Raw genomic sequence first — 18,016 nt, forward strand, 5'->3', positions numbered from 1 at the left:
AATGTTTTTCGGTGATACGTCTTTTTGCTACTGAAGAGCACCAAGTAGAAAGGACCTTGTCAAACCGGTCCTACCATGCAGTCTGTCAGAAATTACACTGAGAATGACGCAAGGAAAAAGGCCTAAGGACTCATAAAAGTGAAACAGACAGACCTAAAGACAAATGGAAGTCTCCACTCCTCACCTCTTTGTCAGGGTGCTTCTGTTTGAGCTCCTTCAGAATTTTGGCCATGTCTCTCCTGGTCTCCTCCTCATCCAAGTCCTTCTCGTCAATATCCAAACCCAGCGGACCGTCCAGGAAGTCCACGCCGTGCGAGTTCAGCATCTTGCCGTCCATCTCGATGTCCACCTTGTAACAAAGGAACAAGGCAAATGATTAGAGGACTCATTTGCTCACAGTGGCAGTGTTTGTAAATGTACTTGATTTATTCATGGAGTCTTCTACAGCTCCGAAACGCTGGTTGCGCAGTTTCTGGATGATTTAATTTCAAATGCAACTTTACTGGTTTCTACACGTGTGTCCGCAAGCGGATGAAGTCCATCATCCGGTGTTGAAATAATTTCACAGCCTCCGGTGCTCAAAAGGTCACTCCACTGTTGATTGAAAATTAGTTTTCCTGTGAGGCAAATTGGCAATTTGTAATGTAACCATTTGAATCCTTTCCCCGTCGAGGCCACGTTTGCTTTGATGTCCATTTTTTCTGTTTGTAAGTAGGAATGAATGGTTCTACGTGACTAATATTGCACACTATTACCTCAAAGAAACGGCATGCATGAAAAAAAAACATTGAATGAACAAAAGTCCCCATCTGTGACATTTCTGTTTGGATGAAAATGAATGAACGTTTCAAAAAAATTACACAGATTTTTATTAACCCTTTAAAATATGTGGTAAATATAAAGCTGTCCTTGAATGGTTTGGAGTAAAGGTAGGAATTGGTGTCTTTTGAAAAATAACACAGAATTTTTCTCCCCAACAGTCACACTGTAAGTGCGACTGACAGTTTGGAATTTGAATACACTTAAGTAAAAAGCATTTTTTTCCAGGTTTGCCTATGTTTTTTTTTTTCAGAAACGTGCCAGTTTAGAGGTCTGCTTTGGAAAACACCACAGGGCCGCTGCTTCCATTCCAAAATAGTATGGATAAGGGTGTAACACTACATGAATTCCTAATCTGATTTTTCAGTACGGAACCTTTGGTACCACGTTCCCAGCCAGTACAGGTTAAGTGAGGGACAGGAAGCATAACTGCCTCGCAATATAGTCAGGCATCTTTACTCAGTGAACAAATACAGTGCAGCGCAGCCTTCAGCTAGTTAGCTAGCTAGCTTGCTTGAAAACCCTCTTCCTATTGTATGCTAAAGTGTCTGGTTTGGGAACACTTGGCCTTCCCGGTGAACTACCAAACGTTGACTGACAAAGAAAAGTGGATAAGATGAAAGCAGTGTGCTGCCATTGGTCAGTACAGATGGGAACTGTTCCCAAAACGAACGTGACCTTAAAACCAAGCTATGTACCGAATCGTGATCATGGCATACCTTTGACTAGCTACCATGAGAAATTTCATATTAAGGGGAAACTAACGGTTGCAATTCAACCTCTCAAACTATTTAAAATATGCTGGAAGTTCCTGCAAGACTTTTCGGTCCTGAATTTTCTGCAAAGTCTATTCTTGTGTGTGTTTTCAAGCGCTGACAGTTGACACTGTATATGCTTCCTCTTGTCTTTTGGGGCTTCTGCCTGCAGTGCTTTTGTGTGTAGATGTATTTTTGCAACTGTCATTTTACTGGAAACTGAAAACATGCAACATTTGACATGTGCGGTAATCTTGCATGCATAAACTGATAGGAGAGGCGACCAAACTGAAGGTTGCCCAGAGACCAGGAAGATGAAGCTGACGAGTAAAGTAAAGCAGAAGTCGACTTTACAAGATAAGCCTGTGAGGTCTCTATGGAGGAGAGAAGCTTTGAGGATACCTTAGAAGGAAGCGGACGGTCGCCCTCGGTCTCGATGATCATTCCTCGCTGCTTGCCCGTCCTGTAGCGCTTGTAGACGTACTTGTAGAAAAGGAGGCGGCGGTCCGCCACCCAGGCAAAGACCACGCAGATGGGGAAGAAGAGGAAGGTGAGCAGCGCCTCCCACACCTGCACCACGCCAGGCGAGATGACGGACAGGATCAGGTAGAGCCAGATGTAGGCGAAGATGCTCCAGGAGGCCGTGACGAAGAACACCCGCAGATGCTTCACCTTCCTCGTCTCACCGTCGGGCACCACGTAAACGCAAATCCCGATGATGACAAACATATTGAACGCGGCCGAGCCCACGATGGTGGAAGGACCCAGGGTGCCGGCGTCAAACCCGTGGCCTATGACCTCTATGACTGACAAAAGAATCTCTGGAGCCGAGGAACCCAGAGCCATGAGGGTGAGATTGGAGACGGTCTCGTTCCAGATCCGGACGGTTGTGGTAGTGGTTTCGCCATTGGGTTTCTTGATCGTGATCTCCTTCTCCTGGGATGTGATCACCTCGATGGACGCCATGAAACGATCTGCTATGATGGACACGCCCAGGAACATGTACACCAGAGCCACGAAGTAAACTGTGGCCCGGGCCACTTTGTCGCCGAAGGACGGGTTCATGGGCTCCCACACGGGGAGGATGACGCCCGGCGAGCACTCCTCAGGCTTGCTGCATTCCGTTTTGTTGGCGGACACCGCCGGCACTGAGCCGCCCAAGCTGGGCTCGGGGGGAGCGCCGGCGAGCAGAGGCTGGAGCTCAATGAGGAGGATGAGGGTGATCACTGATAGCCTTAGGGCCATGGTGATGTCCAGATCAGCGACAATCTAAGAAGAGCCTTTCGTGAGGAGAGAGGAGAAAAAGACTCGATTAATGCTTCATTTAGACTGGTAGCAGTAGTAGGAATACAGTGGTAGTAAAAGTAGTGCGGGAAGTGATGGAAACATATTAGCTGCTAACAGTCGTTGGTCATTGTTTATTTAAATTTCCATCCAAGAGTGTTGCCACTGGATTTTTAGTCGACATTGATTAATCTGTTTTATGTCAATTGACCATCAGTGTTATTGGGCCCTTTTCCAGAAATGTCTTTCTTCAGGCTCCAGATTGGCTATAGTTGGGGATTATGGCACAATCTGTTTCTGCAAATGTGTTGAATTGATTGTGTTTCCATTGAAGGCATGAATGTGAGTGTGAATGGTTGGTTGTCTATATGTGCCCTGCCATTGGCTGGCGACCAGTCCAGGGTGTACCCCGCCTCTCGCCCGAAGTCAGCCGGGATAGGCTCCAGCATACCCACACGACCCAAGTGAGGATTAGCGGCATAGAAAATGTATGGATGGATGTTTCCAGTAGTTCGGACAATAGACAATGCAATGAATTAAAAACAAATGTTTTAAAAAATACGTATGAAGCATAAACTTGCACACAAAACAATATGGATGACTTTTTGAGCCAAAAAATCAATATCCAAATAAGTACAAAATAATTACTTTAAAAATATAATAATCATGTATGAAATGACCAATAATTAAGGTAATTATGCAATACAATATTAAATATTTGTTTTGATATTTGCTTAATTATTTACTAAATGACCAATATGTTTATTTCATGATCCATTAGTCCAGTCAACTGTAGTATGTTGCTGCACTGAACATCAACCTGTCTAGCGACAACAGACCGAATTTAGCCTTGGGCTAGAATCTTACATGTTTTGGGGTTTTTTTTAGAAATAAATAAAAATGTATACTGTACATTGCATGGCCTTTTAATTATGTAATGACATTTATATTTATTGTATTATTTACAGTATATAATTTTGTACTTATTCATATAAAATTGAATGAATTATTTATTAAGTGGCCTTTTATTTAATAATGCAGTAGTGCTTTGAAAACCAACATTAAAAATGCCATTAAAAGTCCTATGGAAAGCGACATTAATTATGTGAATCTGTCAATGTTACCCATCAAAGACGTGGATAGAGAGCTCACTGATTGGACAGCATCACTCCTTGTTGTTTACACGTTCAGCATCTCTACAAAGTGCTGGCTGAATTCTGGAGTATATTTGCTAAACTTCTAGTACTGGCTCTGCAAACTTGCTGTGCTTCCATAGTTAAGGAAATTCACTGGGAGGCATGTGGAAGCTGACACACTAACATAAGACATACTGTATGTTGCAGGTGTTTGCATAACTCTTTAAGGGCAGGAAGTTCAAATAACCCCACCAACGATAAAACTTGAACTCCACAATAAGCTGTTCCACTGAAGTCTGCAGTCTTCCACAATAACAACGCTGGCCACACACCAGTGGCGTTCCCTGATAACAGTCTGCCTGACTTCTGGTAACAAGGTTACCCTGCAAATGAGGTTACTGTAAACAGATTTTGCTGGCGGTGATTCTGGATTCTAAATTGTATTTTCAAGCTGGCTGGCAAGATAACAAATGCTGTAGTATAATTGAGGAATTTACAAGCGGTGCACAAACATCGACAGCCATACAACTTGAATCAAACCTCTAAAAGTGTTTACACTACGTCACAACAGTGGTTACGTGCTGGACCCATGTCTGTCTACACAGCTGATATAGCTGCTGTAGCTCTATCAAGCATTTGACTTTGTTTCAGTTTAGCCACCAAATTTGCATGAAGTGGGTACGTTGAGCCTGCAGAAACCACAAACACGTCCCAAATTCTCAGAAAAATACGCCTCTAAAACATAACTTCTGGATGCGGTCACGCCACATGTGAGCAAATCCCAACAGCGTATCTCCGTACAACAAGCCTATATAACAACATATCTGTCTGTGTTGTGCTTTTTCTTTGGATTTTTGCAACGTTTCTACCAAAAACTGCACCGCTGATGTCAGTTCAGCATCAAATAATGAACTGTGGGTCTCCATTTTGCGTTTTCTTTGGCTTTTTGTGTGTGTGTGTGTGTGTGTGTGTGTGTGTGTGTGTGGGTGGGGGTGGGGGGGTGGGGTGGGGGAGGAGGCCTCAAGAGCTAGCAAGCGGACTACGTACATTATAGCGATCCAATTTATCTTATTTATTATGTATTGTGTAAAACTAAGACATGAATAAGATCAAAATGAATGACGACCCACCATCCACATGTTTAAGTTGCAGCCAAGTTTTTCCAGAGACATTATTACATCACTGTTTGACGTGTATGATAAAAGGCAGTGTGCTAGCATGAATTACCTTGAGACAAATGTGCACATTAGAACTCAATAAGTCATCAAAACTTACCTTTATGCATTCCCACATAGTATCAGCATTTGAGACCAAATATGAGGTGAAAGAAAAATGGTAAAAACACAGTAGTAGTCTATCTGTGCGGCATGAGATAAAGTTAGCACACGCACAATGGACATGCGTCAAGTGAAACAGATGTAACAGAGAGAATCCGGCCACTTTTCAAAATAAAACATGAAAAAAAATGAAATAATGGAAATTATTTTTTCTTTCTGTGACCAAATGACCCACGGCCCGGTACCCGGGGGTTGGAGACCACTGCTCTAATTGACAGCAGCGCTCTGCTGCTTTTTTAAGATTATACTGCAAGGGTGCTAGTCAAAGATACAGTAAAGGAAAGGAAAGGAAAACTCTTTGACTACATAGTCATTTATTAACAAATCTTTTAACATTTATTAACACAGCAGCAACAGAACCAATGTTGTAAAAGCCATCAGGAGCAAAAACGCTAAAATAGAGGGTTATATTGAATGTAGGTCATTAACTTTCTTTATTTCATTTTCTTTTACAACTGTTTCAATGGTATTTCAAATGTTGATTACCACAGTTTGCCCCAGAGACAGATTAGTTCTATCATTTCCTACCAGAGGGATACTGTAGTTTCCAAATCCAAACAAATCAAAGTTCCACCAAGAACATATTGTGTACAACCCTCAGCTTAATCCGTTAATCACAATAATACTCATCACAAAGACCTGATCACAATTATGCAGGAAAAAAGATACCTAACTAAGTTTAAATCCAATAAACCAGCAATCAATAACTCCACCTAAGTGCTTTGAACACAGCATCTCCTGCAGGCCATAGTTTATAATTAATGCTAATTAATGTAGCAAACAACCAAACAAGGCAAGTGTCCACATATCGATGACTGCATCAGCACTTTGTAACTTGAACAATATTACATGGCTTTTGTTGGAGGCACACTGGCTGTAATCAGTGTAAACGATCACTCGTTTGCATGTTTCAGAGTCCAGATCATCCCAATCCATCCTAATTCATCAGGTCAGGTTGGTTCCCAATTGCCAGCACAGACGTTTTCCAATGCAGGACGACCTCTAGTAACCCTGCGTCTGTGAACAGCTGATGTCAGCTCCATTAATACATACATTCATCTCATTATTTGGCACCTAATACCTCCCATCTATTTAATGAAGCATCAATTCCGTGAGCGCCTTTAATCCAGCATTTTTGCTAATGTGATCCGGCAGCTCCTCACCCTCGCCGCTCCTGTCTTGTGTGGTCGCACAAGGCTTTGTGTGGCATTTCAGCTGATAAATAATTCAGCTTGCTTGGGGTTCTTCATCCTTTTTTCCACTTAAGGGAGTATTTTCTTTCTTCGTTTTTTTTTTTTTTTTTTTTTTACTCAACTAGCAAACGGCAAAAGAGCTTTAGCGGCGCACCACTGTGCTTTAAACTGAATGACTATGATTAAAAATGACAACATGGTTCCGCCCAACGTGTCTGTCGGGGCTGATAAGATGGACTCCTCAAGTGAGCTAGTGTCACTCCGCACTGCAACTCATCATTACATCTACATCTGCGCAGCTTTATGTTTACTTAAAGCAGCACACTGTAGTAATTGTCTTAAAATAGCAGCTTCAAAAGCATTTGGGTGCTACACCGGCCTGTTAGGAGGAGAATAACAGCTCCATCGTTGCCATGACGACGCAGCATCACTTACTTTAGTGGCCTTTAATACTGGTGGACCAGCACTAGCATCACTGCTAACAATACTCTACGGTATATTCTTGAACAAACCTTCCATCAACAATTGCTAGTCACTCACTATGAATGTTCTGAACTCCTGTTTCCACACCAGCAATGCTAATTGGGACTAAATTGCACTCCATTTTGCCTCAATTGCTTCAAGACGCCCTGCGATTGGCTGGGCTAGGCTCCACCATACCCCCAGTGAGGACAAGTGGCATAGAAAATGAATGAATGAATGAATGAATGAATGCTTCAAGACACGATTAATCAGCAGTTACTATCGTAGCTACTCCAATTAACCCTCCATTCGCTTAACCGCAGACTCACCTATAGTCGCGGGGTGCATGATCGACAAACGCGAATAACAGCCGACATCTCTAATTAGCACCGATTCACGATTTTTTAATTAACTCCACGGGACAGCAATACATGTGGTCCTCAGTTTACAACGTTACATGGTTACGAATGCCCTCCTATAAATGAATGAGTAACTTTGCTCTGTAAACACGAGGCTCACTCGAGAACTAGCTACTAGAATGCACCACGCACAGCACGAGAATGCAACGTGCGTGCCTCGCGCTGGGTGCAAGAATACAGTGTGGGCCTGCGCAGCCACACTGTGGAAGAATGACGTCACTCATTAGTTAACTTTGACACTTTATGTCTTCCAAACGGCAGTGCGCCAAAGAAAAGGAAAGCCATCACCATGGAAGTGAAAATGAGCATCATAAAAGGCTCAGAGAAAGGAGATGCGCCCTCCAAGTTTGGCCACTCTTTTGGTGGTAATCGCTTGACAGTCAATAAAGATTACTGAATGCTAATGAACACTAGTGGGGTCATGGATGCTAAGCACTGTTACAAGGCTAGACTAGCTTGGGACAATATTTTTAGAAGGTAGAAAGGCCTGCATGACAACCACAGGGATAAAAGTCAGAGTTTTTGTCTTTTTATGACTGTTCTTGTTTTTAATCTTTTTATTACAGTATTTTATATGTCCTTCATCTGTTCTGTGTACAGTGTGAGGGACTCAGGAGTTAATTTAGGTAGAAATGCGTTCCAGCTTACACTAAAACGGGACTTACATCACAGTTTAGAAACTCAACTCTTTTGTAACCCGAGGACCACCTGCATTGGAATAATCACAAGTGATCAGCATCCAGCAGCTTTATTTACCTCTGTGTACGCTTTCAAATGTTCCAACTCATGTGTGTCACATGAACATCAACGCTGGCTGAGCAGTTTGCTCCTTTCCACTATTCCAACATTGGTTCTGTTGCTGCCGCTGTTGTGCAATATACTTGTTAATAAATAACCGTGTGTTGAAAGAGAGCTCCAGTATGTTCTTCTTTCAAATCATTATTAAAGCTAAAAAATACACTTGCTGTGTACACAATGAGTTTACCACTTCTCTGAAATAACAGCCTCTCCCCCCCATCACCACCTGCTTCCAATAACTCCCTGTCCTCCTTGCGCTTTAGGTACGAATGATTACAGCATTTATATTATAATTGCACCAAATGGACCGAATTCATCAATCGATTATTACGCCAACCTCAACTTTTCCTTCCAATTAGCCATGAAACATAGCTTAGCACACACACATTTCTCAACCAGCAGCGGCAGTAATTTACAGCACGCGGTATCTCGTTTGTTTCACCCTCACAATGACGAGCAACGCATTGAGCGTGAGGCAAAAAGAAAGAAAGAAAGGAATCAATAAATAAAAACTCCCAGTGGCGAGGTACGCTGACACTTAGCGCTACCCGATCTATAACTCATCACAGGGAAAAAAAGGCTCTAATTACAGATAACTGCAGTTCATGCTCGTTAAGTCATTACTGCTCTGTAACTATTGCAATTAAACAATAAGCAAAGGTTGATTAATTTTATCAGTGTCATCTACGTGACCTTAGCAGGAGAACACATAGCCAGAACGCTGTTTACTCCACGGCTACTTTGCACCTTTCCAACAAATTAAAGATCACATGTGCCTTTCATTCAATACAATAGAAGAAGGTATCCAATAGCAGGTGAAGCGTGCAGTGCGCTGGTAACACGAGAGAGCTTTGGCTGCACAACACTGGCAGCTGCATTGATTTGTAATTGAAATATCATAACACAACACCATCCCCTCGCCATTTTCCATTAAAAGCTGGGCTCAGGTTCAAGAGGAACTCTGTTGACAAAAAACAAGCTAACCCGGAAAAAGAGCCAAACACACAGTTGTGTCTCTGGATGTCTGTGAGGTCCTTCGCTTGACATGCTGCCCTGTGATAATCTTCACAGGAACGATAAACGCTACACATGGCCTGCTAGAAAATGAGAATGTTATTTAGAATGTACAGATTTCCCGCATTTCATGGAAGGAACAATGAAAGAAACTGGCGCCTTTTTATTGAAACGAGCTTTAGGCTCTGAAACTGGATTACATGAACATAACTCTGCCATCACCCGATGGGCGTGAATGTTGTTAGAACTGCAGCCGCTTACAGAAACCATATTTGGGAACTCAATGCTGACCGTGTGATTTCTAACAGCCAATCAATGCGGAAAGGCCATGATCATAATGTAAATATTAAATATACAGTCATCCCTCGTTTATCGACGTTAATTGGTTCCAGACCCGACCATGATAAGTTCATTTAGAAATGGAATATTTTCGTAGTTAGAGCATAGAAAACCCTAACCCTAACCTAACCTTCTAAATGTGGTTTTTAACATCATTAGAGCCATCTAGACATGAAATAACACCCCTATAGTGACATTTACACTCGTATTACCCAATATAGTAGACACAGCAATAGAAAATAAGACACAATATAGACTCACACATGTTAGCATTGAGAGAGTTCCTTGTTGTTTCTTTTTCACTTCCTGGATTTTAGTTCAGTTTGTCATTTTGATACTTAAAAACGCTTAATTTAGGCAAAAAAAACCCCATCAAATTTGCTTAAAGATGCATACCTTCTGACTAATAATCTAAAACTACAAAGCAGCATGATTTATTCATTCATATGCTTTGAAGGATGAAGCCGCGATATTCTAAGTGCGATGTGGTGAGGGACGACTGTAATGGGGGAAAAAGTCAAACAATAACAATAAATAATTATTTGGAATTTTCAAAAAGTGACTCAAGTTAAAGAAAAACATCAATTGTTATGTACTATAATCATTTTCTGGGATGATTATTTCTTCTTGCTCCAAGCATTTCTATGGATGCACCAATGATATTGATCGGAATGGTTAGCCATTTCAAGACTTTAGAGTTTTTGGGGAACACTAAAAGAAGTGAAAAAAAAGACTGTTGTCATTTGTTTTACCAGATTTGTATCATTAATTGTGTTTCATAGGGAGTATACGCTGCATAAATTCCATTTAAATATACAACATGTTGTAATGTAATGTAAATGTTATGATCATGTAAATAATTGAATTTATTTTGTTTAGTTTTTTTGGGCTATCAATATACTGTATTTTAATTACTGACTTTAGAAAATGTATATATTTTTCATTGTAATTATTTAATTAATTATTTTATTTTATTTTTTTATTTTATTTTTTTTTTACCAAATATGGTTCCTTGGAGGCCATTAGTATTGATAATGGTAATGGTTTCATTTTTTTGGACATGCTACATTGAAGTACATGACGTGTTTACACAAAAGGAGCAGGAAGAAGCAGAGCTTATTTCATCCTACCCCCCTACCCCTTCTCCATGTCTCAGCAACGACTGATGACTGAATGGGGAAAGCTGGTGGGCCGAGGTGGGCCACAAAGTTGAAACAGAGAATGTACTGAGGTGGTATTGTAAAGTCAGCCACACCTTATCGTATAAGGTAAGACACAAACAGGAAACAATAAACTTCAAACCCAAAACGCAGGGATGCAGAAGGACGAGCACACATCCCAAACAACAGAACCCTTCTAGCCGGAGGTGGTCACCACAACACGATCCATAAAGTTATGAGGAAACCAAAAACCGAGCACCGCTTTGAGGCCAGCTGTTCCCTCTCTGCCCCCACACTGTCATAATCCGCTAACTTCTGTGAGCAGCACCCCAAGGTGCCGCTAACTCTAGAACCCGGCAACAAAAAAGGGACGAGGTAAAGATATTAGATGTGATGAATCGGTCATTTCCAGGCAGGCAGATGCCCGCCGTGATCATTCCAATCAAAATGAACCTGCAGCTTGCCTGGGGGGGGACACAAAGCAACGCATCCGTCCCGTCAACATGATTTTTACTCGCAGCCAAGCTGGAGTGGATGATAAAAAATTGAAAGTAGTGTGTGAAAGAGACACAGGAAAAAAGTTTGGAGAGGATTGGAAATAGAAGTCGCAGAAAGTGAACGACTGGAAGTAATGAAACCAGAAAGGGGCCAAAGCAGCAAAGTAGGACAAATGAGGTGCAGAACAGTCTTTTTGCAAACACTCCATTAATGGAGTGTATCATCACAATGAAGTTAGCCAGGCAGTCGTCCGCCTTAATGCCTTTCTAGTCAATCCAGAGAGGACAGCCGGCATTTTATTTTGGAGGCCAACCAAGTCCTTAAAAAACCCTGTCAAAGAAGCCGCAGTGTCTTATTTCCTGACAAGAACATTTGTCAGCTCGTAGTTTGGACTTTACATGCGCCTGCAGTCACACGGGTCATTAATCATGTTTTTTGTTTTTATAGCTGGGGGTTCCAAGAATGCTAGTCTAATAGCACGTGGTCAGCAGCACCATGCAATTAAGATATAAAAACATCAATGGACCTTCACGGGCTTTGGTTTAAGGCTTTCTTTAGTACCGTTGCCATACTTTTATTACTTTTATCTTTTGGCCCTGATTGAATGACGACTCGACACTAATTATGCTTGAAACATCCACGGCTACAAGGGAGGACTGCCAGAAAGTACCCAACCACAGATGGATGAAGCAGGAATTGGTAGCGGTAGTCTGAAATGTTCTCACTATGCACAATAAAATTGCAGGTGTGGTGCGAGTACTTCTGCACAACAGCCCGTCTTATAACAACGCTCATAACCACGGTTTGCCATAGGTTCATTTATTTGCGGCGGCCTGCCACAATTGCATTTACACCGTCACTGATGGTTGCTCCCTCCCACAAGCACATGACAATAGGGGCTGTTTGTGTGGCTTGTGTAGCCTGTGGTTACAAAAAAACATAACTTGAACTATTATTGACAAAGTGACCGCAAGGCATGCTGGGTACTCCAGCGGCAACTCCCCTCAACGCTACAACATAGTGAGATGTTAGATGTACACTGACATGTACATTATGTTTCATTTTTTTTGGTTTAATCGCTGCACAAAGTGAAACCAACACTCGGAAGTCAATAACGTTATGTTCTGTTGTTAAATAAGTTTTAAAAACATGAGATCATTTAACATTTCTTACGCTACAAACCAAAACGAGGACATGGCCAATTGTGCAAATTAGACGATGGAGTCTTGTGGGGAATGCTGATAAGACAGTAACCTTTTACTTCTGGGAACTAAATGTACCAAAAGCTGCAAATTCCTGGTTCCTTTATGTTTTTGAAGGAAAAATGGGAAAAAATAGGACCGGGGATTGTACATTTGTGACGCCCCCTATTGGCTGTGGTCTACATCCTTTGAAACACATGCTACAGTATATGAAATTACACATCAAAGAAAGTATTTTTTAAGAATGGCAAATGAAGTTCTAAGCGACACGATGATGCGATCAATTTTTCCAAATCGAGCCATTGCGTCAAAGACAATTCATCAGTGAGCATCAAGATTTCTCACATGTGCAACGGATTGCTATAAGAAGTATAAAAACCTTTGATACTTGTTTGGGAACATACCTGTCCCTTTGTGGACCGGGTACATGAATGCAGACTGTATCTATGGACTTCGACTGAACCACCATTGGCGTATTAGAAGGATAAACATGCTAACGCAATGTAAATATCCAAAACCCATGTACTGTATACATGCATGATATTCAATCAACTACGTAACAGGATCCTGTGCATTCATGCAAATATTAAGCTGTCACACTGTCAACGCTTCTGTGTTAGTTTTCTTATAAAAACGGCTTAAAGACGAGCGTTTACCAATGGCAAATCCATCTGAGCACAATGTATTTACTGCCAATGGGAAGGCTAATGCTCACCATACATTAACCAGGCTTTTGCTCTACGACAGCTAATTCCTCACATGTAACCATGTTTGGATTCATCCATATTTTATCAGCCAGAATGGTAGTTGCGTGCCTGCGCTTCATCATGTACCGGCTGTAAGGAGGCAGGGGGAAATACTGGCATATGAGAAAGGGGCTTTACAGTAAAGCGTGTTGAATGAGGAATGCCTGTAATTAGCTGCACATGTACTGGACGTATGTTATCATCCTGATTTAAACAGAAAGCAGAGAACAGCATGCGAAAAGTGAATATTCGGGCTGATGAATATGTGACGGCGTCTTCTGAAATGGTGCTCCAGGTAGGGAAATTACAACGTTTTCAGTTGTTTTTATGGCAGGCCTGTGTGAAAGGAGATTATTTTCAAAGCAAAGGAAACATTTCCTGTTCTTACTAGTTTGGTGATGTGTAAACATATGCAAGACAACAAGGGGTTGGTGTCCATCCACGACTTTCCCATCTTTAGAGAAAGCGTCAGAGCCGTAACAGAGGCGGGACAGTGGCTGTGTGCAAGGGCATAGCAGGAAGTTATAACAGTTTAACGCTCAAGACTCACTTCTCCTGCCTGTTGTTGCTACCTAACAAGTATTTCATTTGTCACACCAGACAAAATGTGCTGCTTTGCTGGGTTCTGTGTGATAGGCACAGGTGGATAAATGCCGGCTCCTCATCTCTGTGTGAAACAGGCCCCAAAACTTAAAAGAGGGAATTTTTACGATTTGCGTGGATGCCCACCCAGTACAATTACAACTACAGGCCTGGCATGTCTATTATAGTGCTTATAATCATTTTATGCAGGTCTGTGCGAAAGGGGATCATTTTGACAACATCTGTCATGCAAAGCAAACATGTCCAGTTCTTACTAGTTACCTGTTGCGTAAACATGAGACTGAAGTGAAACCGCTATTTTCCCGACTTTAGAGGTAGTGTCAGAGACGTAACAGTGGCAGGATGGTGGATGTATGAAAGGCTAAAGCGGGAAGTTATAACAGTTTAACACCCAAGACTCACTTCTCCTTTGCTGTTGTGTTTAGTTTATGACAGTTTTGCACACAATGTCCTGCTTTGCTGTGTAAAAGACCCAGGCGGATACATTCCGGCTACAATTTTGTACGCCTCTGACGCACCGATTTTGCGGAACCTATGCGTTTTTGCGCAATTGGCACGTTATCTAATGTTCATCAAGACACCTGTGATGCTATTGTTCCAGCATTTATGGAAACCCATGCATCCCTTTGACATTCAGAATAAATATTGTGCAAAAAATTAGCAATATTATGTAGATTTACACTGTTTATGCAAAAGCTAATTCTATAGGTGATTTATAACACAAAAATGACATTTACTGACTGTGTTCTGCTATTTTTCCTTGCATTTCAGCTACAGCCGACACAGAGGGTTGCCATCAATTGAGGATAAATGACACTGACTGAGGTTTTTTTAGCGAGACAGAAAAGCTCCCTGTTGTTGTTCGGTCTCCCTCAAACGCGGCACACAGGCTAACAGAGGCTGCTGGTCTCATTCGCCTATCATGCTTTTTAAAGAAATGAACACAATGCCAACCTCGGCTCGCTCCTATCCGGAATCTTGGTCTCATGGGTGTGAGTGATCTGCAACGATGAACGGTGAATCCATTCAGACACATGGACTCCTCTTCCGGGATTGGGATAGATACCGATTAGCCGATTTTCCGCTGGACCCTAACTGTACAGAATGAGCCTGCCGGCATCGACCACCCGCCCTGAGCACTTTTTGGACAGTAAAAACCACCCAGGATGAAAGCTTGCATTATTTTTATCTGCAGCACAAATCTGCACTTTATTGCCTTTTTGACGAACCATCAACAGTTCCCTGAGCCGTGCGTGGGTCCACCCTGTTGACTGTAAACAAGGGGGTCCTCTTACAGTACTTTTTTTTTGGCATTTGCCACAAAAGAACAAGGCTCATGGCGACGCAGCTGTTGAAATAACCGCTCAATCTTTGCTTAATATGATCTCAAACACTGGGAGAAATATTCACGCCTGTTATTTTACCATAAATGCCACCATGAGAGGATGGATGTGAAGACATACCGACCTCTCGCGTCATTTACCTTCTAATCATGCAACCTCTTCTAGTCTGGATGACTATATTGTACCCATCCAGTGACTGTTGAAGGATCCGTTTATAATATCTATATGCAAATCCACTGAGTCGGGCCTTAAATCCTCTCTCAAGCTGCATTATTAACCACAATGGCCCTGTCAGGCTGATAACCTTATGGAGATGTGACATGCTTTCTTCCATGACTTGGTTACGCGCTGGTGTTTCGTAAAATCCACTTCCATAATAACGTCATCATGCAGCGGATGAGGCACACTTCCGCAACGCCGTGTGTGTCAGGCGGGAAGAGGAATGGCATGGAAAGGCATTATGGCACCTGCCATTATAAAACACACCTTCCCTCCCCAAAGTATACCACATCATCACCATCCGGTGTGCATGCAATGGCTGGGGCAACCCTCCCTTCTCTGAAAAAAATCTGGCAAATGTGGTTCAGTAGATCAGTGTCCTGTGGTCAGCCAGTGGTCCATTCACATTGGGCATCGGTTGTACACCGCCTGTGCAGGTTTGACACCCGGTGAAAGTCTATAAAAGGCGAGAGGACGTGCTCTGCATGCGTATTTATTGTCCCTGCAGATTGAAGAGGAGAGTGGATGAGGGAGGGGAAAAAAAGCAAAACCGGACCTTGAGTAGACTGAATGAGCCTCCGGTGTGTGTGCGATCCTACTCCTACAGCTCATCAGGATCAACCCGGGTGAAGAGAGGCGCAGCCTGGATGAGCCACAATGCCACGGGGGTGGAGGGTTCAGGTGTTCATCCAAACACCCATTACGCTTTTTTTAAATTTTTAATTCAAAGAAACTTAACCAAACATAGTAGAAAAGATATGATGAGCAACTTCCTACCTTCCTTACAAGTCGTGAGCGGTGAGAGCAGACGGGGGGAGGAGCCGCGGCAGCCGGGCAAGGGAGAGTGGAGGTGATCCGAGTGGCGCTCTTCTTATACGGCGGCGACGCTCACACAAGAAAAGAGGGGCAAGACGAGTCCGGATTCCCATGAACGGGCACTTTTTTTTATGTCTATCTTTGTTTGTTTATCTCTTGGTGGTAGTGGCGGTGTTGTCTTGGCGGCTGCCGGCGGCTTGTTTCCATGGAGCGCCTCCGGAGCGACCTGAATGACCGCGGCGGCGCTTCATCAGCAAGCCCGCATGTGTTGTTGGGACGAGGCGCGCAGCAGCGAGGAGCTCTTCCTCATTCTTCCTCTTACACTTCGCCCCCACCCTCTCTCTCTCTCTCTCTCTCTCTCTCTCTCTTTCTCTCTCTATTGCACTCACTCACTTTTTCATGTGTGTGTGCGCGTGAGAGAGAAAGCGTATGCAAGTCAACAATCCTTCCCTTTCTCCGACACCTTTCTCTCTCTCTCCAGTGTCTTTATATCACAGATAGATCTACACAACAGAACGCTATCAAAACAAGAATCTTTTGTCTTTGGGGTATTAAAAAGTTTCACTAAAGATGACAATGTCAAAGTGATTCCATACCATTCTGGAAAAAAAATGACGCTGCAATATGCATGCCAGGCCAGTAGTGGGCAATGTGGTTCATCAACGTTGTTGGCTTGATAAAAGGGATAGCTGGGACTTTTTGACATGAAGTTGTATGACATCCCCATCAGCAGTGTCGTGCATCAACGATGACTTTTCCCCAACTAGCCGGAAAGTAGTAGTAGTAGTAGTTGCGGCTAAGATAAGCGTTTTGCTTCCCGAAACAATATGCGTTCAGACACATTTGCATCACAAAAACTTCGCCCACAAAAAAGTCAGACCTCTCAATCGCTCGGCGTTACTTTCTCTCCGTTCATATCACTGCGAGCATCCGCTTGTCGATTGTTGTGTATGTGTTCCACAGTGTTTACAGGCGCGGATGAAGACCGCTGCGATGCTAACTCTCTCGCGTCGTAGCGGTCTTCATCTGCGCATGTAAACACCTCGCCCATTTGACAACTCGCTTAACCTCCTAAGCCATTGCCTTAAAATAGCTATTTACTTTCAACTTTGAGACCCATTTTAGAATGTTTTTATGCTTCAAAAACGTGCAACAAACAATGACTTTCGATCGAGCATTGTGTTCAGCGCTCATCAAGTCAGGATGTGGCAGATGTGCGCCCCCTACAGGCGGGATACTCGCACCCCCATGCTGCCCAGACGGCTTAAAATCTCCACCACGTAACCAAAGCAAACAGAGTATGGTGGGGGCGGGGAGCATGCTGTGCCTCAGCCCTGGCTCAGGTTAATTATACGGGTAAAAAAAAAGCTAATTACAGCAGTAATTGCTCAAAAATAAAACATATTTCACTCTTCATATTATATTCATTATATCCCAGACCAAGAGTCTCAAACATGTTATTTCACTACAAAAGTAATAAAGAAGAGGGAATTGTGACTGCGCCAATGAGTTGGTTTAGCATCGACTGCTAGTTGAGTGACGGTGGGAGATTGCAATTAAGTGCCGCTATTTTTGTCAACAAAACTGGAAATGAGAGAACCTCAAGCCAGAACCTCCACTGCCCAAATGTCCAATCAGCACACTTCTTGCATATTGTATCCTATATAGATGTTTAGAGGATGACTTATAATGCTCCATGCATCTATTTGTAAACATCGCGGTTCGAACATCGCACCCTCACTCAATCGCGGTTTTTCACAAAGTAATTAATACATGATCGCTGTTTCCTGGTTCAATACGGGCTATTATTTAAGCAAATTGTACTTATTCTTGGCCTGAATTAAGCATTTTCAAGCATAACAATGGCTAAATG

At 42.6% G+C, this 18,016-nt stretch overlaps 1 protein-coding gene across 4 annotated transcripts in view; it reads right to left on the reverse strand.

Moving 5' to 3' along the window:
* The window catches only part of slc8a1b (solute carrier family 8 member 1b), a 128,960-nt gene extending 112,467 nt beyond the window's left edge, over positions 1 to 16,493 (reverse strand). For 2 of the 4 annotated variants that reach the window (XM_054799297.1, XM_054799295.1), the window contains exons 1-3: positions 16,105 to 16,493; positions 1,977 to 2,854; positions 185 to 349 (exon numbers count right to left, since the gene is read on the reverse strand). In XM_054799297.1, coding sequence (XP_054655272.1) covers positions 185 to 349; positions 1,977 to 2,819 — 1,008 coding nt within the window. In that variant the 5' untranslated portion in view covers positions 2,820 to 2,854; positions 16,105 to 16,493. Of the gene's footprint in view, positions 1 to 184; positions 350 to 1,976; positions 2,855 to 15,883; positions 16,057 to 16,104 lie in introns of those variants that run through there. The other 2 variants (XM_054799298.1, XM_054799296.1) reach the window with 2 other exon arrangements.
* Between the last annotated feature and the right edge of the window lie 1,523 nt (positions 16,494 to 18,016).

Source organism: Dunckerocampus dactyliophorus, chromosome 14 (assembly GCF_027744805.1).
Source record: "Dunckerocampus dactyliophorus isolate RoL2022-P2 chromosome 14, RoL_Ddac_1.1, whole genome shotgun sequence".
Lineage (NCBI taxonomy): Eukaryota > Metazoa > Chordata > Actinopteri > Syngnathiformes > Syngnathidae > Dunckerocampus > Dunckerocampus dactyliophorus.